Source organism: Rutidosis leptorrhynchoides, chromosome 1 (assembly GCF_046630445.1).
Source record: "Rutidosis leptorrhynchoides isolate AG116_Rl617_1_P2 chromosome 1, CSIRO_AGI_Rlap_v1, whole genome shotgun sequence".
Lineage (NCBI taxonomy): Eukaryota > Viridiplantae > Streptophyta > Magnoliopsida > Asterales > Asteraceae > Rutidosis > Rutidosis leptorrhynchoides.
In genome coordinates, this window is record NC_092333.1 from 198,017,007 (window position 1) to 198,024,351 (window position 7,345).

Here is a 7,345-nt window from a genome sequence, read left to right on the forward strand (position 1 = left end):
CCGATTAGACGACGTTGTTTCCCAAATCGTAAAGTTAATTCAAACATTATAATTTTTTACATATATCCAAAAGCTTTTATATGATGGTGCTGATTTTGTGGTTAGTGATGATGATGTCGTGCGACTAGCCATTATTTTGATTGTGGAGAGAGCGTTTATGGGTAAGCAAGGGATTCATGTGGTGAGCAAAAAATACCTATGGCTAGTCGAAGACTTTGCTAAATTGAATGACTACCCGTGGGGTAATCGTATTTGGGATGCCACTTACCCCGTAGTTAAAGATGGATTTCAAGCTCGGGAAAGTCAGTTAGAGGTGGGAAAGGGTTATACTTTGGTCGGTTTGAAATACCAATCCTGTATTGAACAACGAAAAAATTCGAACAACATGCAAACGGGTAGTTTACGAGCATGTCTTGATAGAGAGTTTATAGACTCTACACTGTTGCTTGTAAGGTATGAATACCTAATATGAGTAGATTGACTTCTGGACCATCTATTGATACCATCCTCACATAGAACTTTATAAGACGCTTTCAATCTCCTTCGAAATACATCCAGATGATCATGAAAATCCGACGCACGGTACGCCTTAACCATTTTCCAAAAGTGCCATTCGAAGAATTTCATCTTGTTGGATTTAGTTTTGATGTTCATGAATAAATGACGTGCACAATGAGCATGAAACGCTTCCGGAAACACGTTTGCAATGCCGTGTGCTATTGAAGCAGCACGATCAGAAATAAAAGTAATCTCTGACATATGATCAACCATACCATAACTCATTAAATGATCTCTTAGGTTACCAAAAAACCATGACCAAACACTGTTTGTCTCGCCTTCACCAATTCCATAAGCCAATGGCAAAATTCCATTATTGCCATCCATCGCAACAGCAACTAAATTAGTACCCAGGTACCCACCCTTTAAATGTGCAGCATCGACGATGATTATCGGGCGGACATGTTGCACAAATGATCGAATCTGCATGAAATTTTCACAGTAAATCAAATATTATTAATAAAGACCTCATACACCATACGCAAGGCGCAAGGTTTTTATTGCGTCATTGCGTATTAGTTGGCGCAAGGTGACCCTTGCGCCTTTGCGTATGGTGTACATATTAAAAGGTGGTTTTTGCTAAAATATATTTACTTACAACTACTCCAATGGACATGTAACACATCACAAATTTATTTTCTTTATCGGTAACCAAATTGGTGATGGTCCCCGGGTTGTGGATCTTAAGGTTATGAAGGTAAATGGGAAGCATTCTAAAGGAGTCATCACTACTGCCACGTAACATCTCTATTGCTTGACACTTGGCCCTCCATGCTTGATTGTATGATACACTCACTCTAAACCGATTAGCTACATCATCACGTATATCTTTTGGTTTATACTCTCGATTAGCAGCCTTGAACGAATCCATAAGAATACTACCCAACACCTTTTTAGTAGCATGTTTATTGTTTCCCATAATTTGTGTGCGTGAGCAAGTGTGTACGTCATGCAACTTTTTAACCATAAAGTTTTCAGTGTGTCTTATTTTGTATGCACTACATTTCCACTCACAATTTGGCAACACACATTTAGCGGTGTACCGAGATTTGTCTGACTTTACAGGCTTTATTTGAAAGTTTTCTTCAAGGCATTTTGTAAATAGCTGGTTTAGGAATTCTTCCTTGTTCGAAAACGTTTGACGAACTTTGACCAAATCAGATACCTGATACGTGGTTGGAATTGGGGTCGTAAATTCTGGGTTTTCTTCATCTTGCTGACTGTGTAGAGTTGGCATATTCCAGAATACATCTTGTTTTTCTTCATCTTCTTCATCTTCATCTTCCTCGTCACTTGCTTCATCCGATTCACTAGACCCAACAACAGGTATAAACGGGTTCTCTATTTTTTTTATTTTACACACGTTCTCGGCGCCATGGTTGAAGAAGTCAAATTCTTCTGTGTTTGGAGGTGGTATTTCAGCCTGTTTTTCTTCCGAATAGTGTGTTTCGAGGTTTGGTTCGGAATTGTGTATTTCATCCTGTTCTTTTTGCAGATGGTGAGTTTGTTTGTTTGGTTGAGACTCGAGAATCCGGAGGTTTTGTTGGAGATGGTGTGTTTGTGGATTTTGTTGGGGCTGGTGTGTTTGTGAATTTTGTCCGGGTTGAAGCATTCTAACTTTGTCGACAACATAAATATCAATAGGCTCGTTTGTGACAGCGTGTTTTAAAAACTCAAAAAAATCTTCATGATCATCAGTAATATCAAAAATATGATTATTATCAATATATCTTAGCGAAACAGGTGCATTAGGTGGCAATTCAAATTTTTTGAGAATTTTCCTTAACAATACTCTTCGATTTATTGGTTTTTGTGAAGCAAGTGGTAGTTTTAATCTGGTTCTAAAACAGTCAAGAGGCAGATACATAGGTATGTTGTTAACAAATTCAAAATTACCTCCACAACATACATGAACAACAAATGCTTCATCATTACTACAGCTCATTAAGACACAAATTAGTGAAAAAATAGATAAAAGTTGGTACCTTAACGATGCTCTAATGACTTGATCTTTTTGAAAATGAAGTAAAATAAAATTATTAATCTGGAGTTCTAGCCTCATTAAATAGACAGGTACATAATCTTATCCGTAAAGGTACAAAGAATCCAAAAAAATCTTATCCAGAATTCAGGAAAAATCCATTCTGATAAGGCGCAAGGCGCAAGGACGCAAGGACGCAAGCCCTTATCCTTGCGCCTTGCGTTTACACGCAAAGGCGCAAGCCGCAAGGTCGCAAGGTCTAAAGATACTTGCGCCTTGCGCGGGAAAATTCTCAAAAAAAAAAAAAAAAGGGGGTTCCAGCTCAGAAAAGGCTAAAAAAATGGGTATTTTGGTGATTGACCCTTATTATTATTATTATTTGAATTCAAGGCCTCATTAACATGAAGTGAATTATCAGCTCCATTTAGAGGTCCAATCGGCCCACATGGTAATACCTTACTTTCCTTAACAGGCCTATCAACATCGGGGCCCAATGGCATGCTTCAGGCTCAACATTTTTAATTTGTTCAAAGGAGCCAGCAACATTTTCAGATTTGAAATCAGTTGAACTTGAACATGATTCCTTGGGACTTGGAACCTGAACCTCGACTAATGTATCATTGGCATGCTTGGGGGGTTGAGAGAGCTCGAGGCAAATTTTTGGACAAATGAGATGTTCGATGTTCTACCCTGACCACCTTGAAAGTCACGTTCCCCGGTCACCCACAGAAACACCGGAAGACATATTTCCGGTGACCGGAATTTTCCCAAACATGCAACTAACTTGGACAAAGTCAGAAGATGATGGTGGAGGTGGAACAGAGACGTCAACCTCCTTCGTATTGTATTGTAGACGAAATTGGGTATTAGCGCATTTCATTTTAAAAAGGTGGTGAGTATTGTTTCTTTCTTTCTTTATATCCGTTTTTAATATGTTTATAAATTTTCAATTATACTTTTTTTGTATATTCCCAATTATAATTACTTTTTTGATTTAATTATCGACGGGCGACGGTGGCGATCTAATTGCAGTGAAACTATATATGTTAACGACCCTAGACGTGGACTTGAAACTTATTGTTATGAGGATTTTGATTGAAGTTGATGATGATGGGGGTTGGGTGCTTGCCTCTTGGACGACAAGTAGTAAACCAATAGTTATGGTATTTTACTTAACATTGTGATTTTTTTAAGTGCCTTGGATATCTTTACTTTTTTATTTTTCTCTTATACTGTTGTGGTATTTGATGAATTTAATGAACGCTTAAATTAAAATGGTTTGGTTGTATTTGATTTGATGAATGTTTAAAATTAAAATGTATTGTGGTTCTGGTAATACAAGCAACTTTAGTGGATTATGTTTTGTAGAGATGCATGGTGGGTCGTTCTCTGGTAGATAGATATCTTCGTTCTGACTAGTAGAATTTTCACTGAAATACTACAAGTTTTGCTTCATCAACCCCTGTGATATTTCGTAGTTTTGTTTACAACAGTTGACACCTCTTTTTACAACAATTTTTAGGCTAGACTTTACTTTTGAGATTGTATTGATAGACTAGATTTTAAATCCCCCATACACACCGGTCGTTGAATTTGTATTTAAATTTTATAACTAGGCAAATAATTTATGTGATTTTTTGTTACATGTTTAAAGATTCCGAAAGTCTTCACAAAACCATACTATCATAGTGTGAACGGGGGGATTTAAAATCTAGTCTATTATCATTCATTCAGAGATGAAACACTCTCTTAACAATTAAGAGCCTAAATTATCTATAATATTCTCTTATCATTCATTCGGTTCATATTGTTTACTCTAAATGATTATCAAATAGCTTATTTTAATTCAGAGCAAACCTTATTCAGAGGCTTTGGACCATTCAGATTCTGAATCATTCATCACTAAATTATTCAGTTTTATCAAACGCACCCTTAGTCAAGTTCATCACCTCTTAATATTTAACATGAATAGAACATCAGAGTTGTATTCATTTGCATCCTTAATTTAAGTTGAGATTCAAGAGATAAATCTCAGCTCTTGGATCAGATTTTCATCACATGTGATTAAATTTTACAATCACATGTGATTAGATTTGACATGCAGAATTACATATGATTGAAGTTTACAATCATATATGATTGACATGTAGAATCACATATGATTGGGGTTTACAATCACATGTGATTGACTTTTATCGAATTGTACGGATGATGAACAGTAGCGAGTGAGAGTCTTCATATGAACTTGAAGAGTGATTTTTCGAATTAAACACTTTCAAGCTATGATTTCTTCATCAAAGTTGTTCAAAATCAATGCATAAACACTCGTGAATCATTAACCAGAAGCTAAATCATCACATAATTCATGAATTTAATGATGAACACAAACATTTGACTTTTCTCTCGAACCTTTGACCTTGAAATTTGAATTCGTTTCTTCGATTAAGGAACTGAGATTTTGTAGATAGTTTCATGATAAGATTGTGAACACTTCTACATTTTCACATTTCCTCAAATCGTTCTTGAGGGATTCGGAGACATAATCCCCATGACTTTTTGAAGGACGAAGAATACGAATCAAATAGCTTCAAATCTGTTATTGTTGATTCAATTTGATGATGAACGAGGTTTAGGATTATGATATAAATAATGTGTTTCAACTCAATACATTGTAAGAATCATCATGAAAAGAATTCACAATTTAAAGGTGATGAAGCACATGAACGTACTGTTGCAGTTCTCCACATTCTGAAGGTGATGAAAAATCATCTGCAATTGATCTAAGTGCTGCGATTTATCCCTTATATCTTAATTAAGGATCAAAATGAATATTCGTCTAAAACATTAATATTTATCATGAAAACTTCAAGAAACTTATTAAAAGATTATTACACAGATGATCATATACATAGCATTGTATATGTATATTTTATTTACTAAAGGCTAAAAACAGAAGTAACGCGAAGTATATTCGAAAGACTTGGAATAATCGCTGAAAATAAAGATAGCGGATCAGTTGCCGCGTTAATAAAAGACTGAGGGTCACTTCGCTAAGTTTTCGCGGATAGTTAAACGGTCCGCACATCGCGAATATTTTGAATACTATAAATAGAGAGCTCGGCCTCTCATTTATAGGTTGTTGATTCTCTGCCATTTGCCAGACCTTTGTAATTTTCACTTGTGACTTTGCCTAAGGAAGATTTACATCGAGTCAAGGTGAATCATGCTAATTAACAATCAAGACCGGGTCGGGGTGGTTGATCACTTGATTGAAAAGTGAAAGACGATCATCAGGGCCCAAAATAATCATCAAACATCCCATCCCCCATCTTTATCATTGCACTCAATCCTTAATTAAGTAACTCATTGATTATGGATTGATCAATTGGCGCCATCCGTGGGATACATTTTAAAATTAAACTCGGAATTTTTTATTTTGTGCTATCAAAATGATTAATTGGCTTGTTTAATTCTGATCGTGTGTTATTTTGATGATTCACAGGTGAATACGTTCATAATTTGTGATAAATTGCTTCTCTAATTGAAGTAGTGACTGATAAAGGAATTGGTCACGGCGTTGCTTTCGCTATGCAAACAAATACCCAAAAACGGGGACGAAAGCGAAAATCAGCTAAAATGTATCAAACCTGGAAATCCACGCCGATAAGCTTTCCAAAAATGCAAAGCGACGATTTCTCTGAAATGTCGATAGTAATATCATGCAAAATCGCTCAAACTAGAATTACAATTATGAAAGTTCATGTTGATAATGGCAGCAGTGTTGACATTGTTTATGAGCAATGTTTTGTTCAACTGCCAGAGAGTACTAGGGCAAATTTACAACCAACCGCAGCCTCGCTAACCGGTTTTGCGGGAGAATCTTCATTACCTATGGGAGTATTGCATTTAGATGTTGAGCTTTTTGACGAAAATGATGCTAGTTTAGCGCGTCAATCGCGGCTAGATTTCTATGTTATGCGGACTTCTTCTCGCTATAACATGTTGTTGGGCAGATCTGCATTGGGAAAATTCAGAATTGTTCCATCTACCATTCATGGTATGATTAGATTCGCAACGCACAAAGGTGTTGCGACGATAAGTTCAGCGAGCATCATGCCTATTTGTGCGATTGTTAATGTGAAAAGTACAGTTCAAGAAACTGCTGACGTCGCGGACAACATGGTAGTGGTTAATCCTAAATACCCCGATCAAGAAATTAAAGTGGGAGGCAATGTTAGTGCGGATACCAAGAAACAGATTGTGCGGTTACTCGTGCAGTACATGGATGTTTTAGCTTGGCGCGAAAATGATATGACTGGTGTTCCGCGTCATATTGCGGAATACAGACTTAATGTAAATCCTGCTTTAAAACCCGTAGTACAGAAACATAGAGGCATGGCCCCAGATCGCGCTAAGTGGTTGTGTGAAGAGGTGACGAAGTTGGTGGCAGCTGGTATTTTAAGCGAAGTTCAATATCAATCATGGATTGCGAATCCAGTTTTAGTGAAGAAGCCTGATGGCTCATGAAGAATGTATATTGATTTCAAGGATTTAAATAAAGCGTGTGTAACGACCCGGATTTTTCCGATCGTTTTACACTTATAAGATTAATATTTACATAAATTAAACCTTACCAACATGATAAGCAATCTAAATTGTTAAGACTTATGTTTTTGAAAAGAGTTTTACACAACGTTTGACCGTCCAATTTGACCGATGATATCACGAACTATATAACATACGATAATTATACGTTTGTGTATATATATGTATTATTATATATTTAACATGATCTAAGAATGTTTT

General features: G+C 36.3%; 2 protein-coding genes across 2 annotated transcripts; one reads left to right on the forward strand and one right to left on the reverse strand.

Annotated features, from left to right (window-relative positions):
• Window positions 1-275: 275 nt before the first annotated feature.
• On the reverse strand, window positions 276-3,419 carry LOC139893550 (uncharacterized). Its single transcript, XM_071876723.1, has 5 exons — window positions 3,267-3,419; window positions 2,995-3,185; window positions 1,157-2,492; window positions 464-981; window positions 276-354 (listed from the first exon to the last, which is right to left on the reverse strand). Exons 1-5 carry the CDS (start codon window positions 3,417-3,419, stop codon window positions 276-278), a joined length of 2,277 nt encoding a protein of 758 aa, XP_071732824.1.
• A 2,798-nt stretch (window positions 3,420-6,217) lies between these two features.
• On the forward strand, window positions 6,218-7,066 carry LOC139893560 (uncharacterized). Its single transcript, XM_071876735.1, has one exon. It carries the CDS (start codon window positions 6,218-6,220, stop codon window positions 7,064-7,066), a length of 849 nt encoding a protein of 282 aa, XP_071732836.1.
• Window positions 7,067-7,345: the final 279 nt, after the last annotated feature.

Excerpts from the sequence above, each read along its gene's own strand:
- LOC139893560 (XM_071876735.1), top strand. The coding sequence starts at position 6,218 with ATGCAAAGCGACGATTTCTCTGAAATGTCGATAGTAATATCATGCAAA.
- LOC139893550 (XM_071876723.1), bottom strand. The coding sequence starts at position 3,419 with ATGAAATGCGCTAATACCCAATTTCGTCTACAATACAATACGAAGGAG. Across the intron at positions 3,186-3,266 it reads ATATGTCTTCCGGTGTTTCT|CTCTCTCAACCCCCCAAGCA; the intron begins GTGGGTGACCGG and ends ATTTGCCTCGAG. Across the intron at positions 355-463 it reads AGTCAATCTACTCATATTAG|GATTGGTATTTCAAACCGAC; the intron begins GTATTCATACCT and ends TGTTCAATACAG.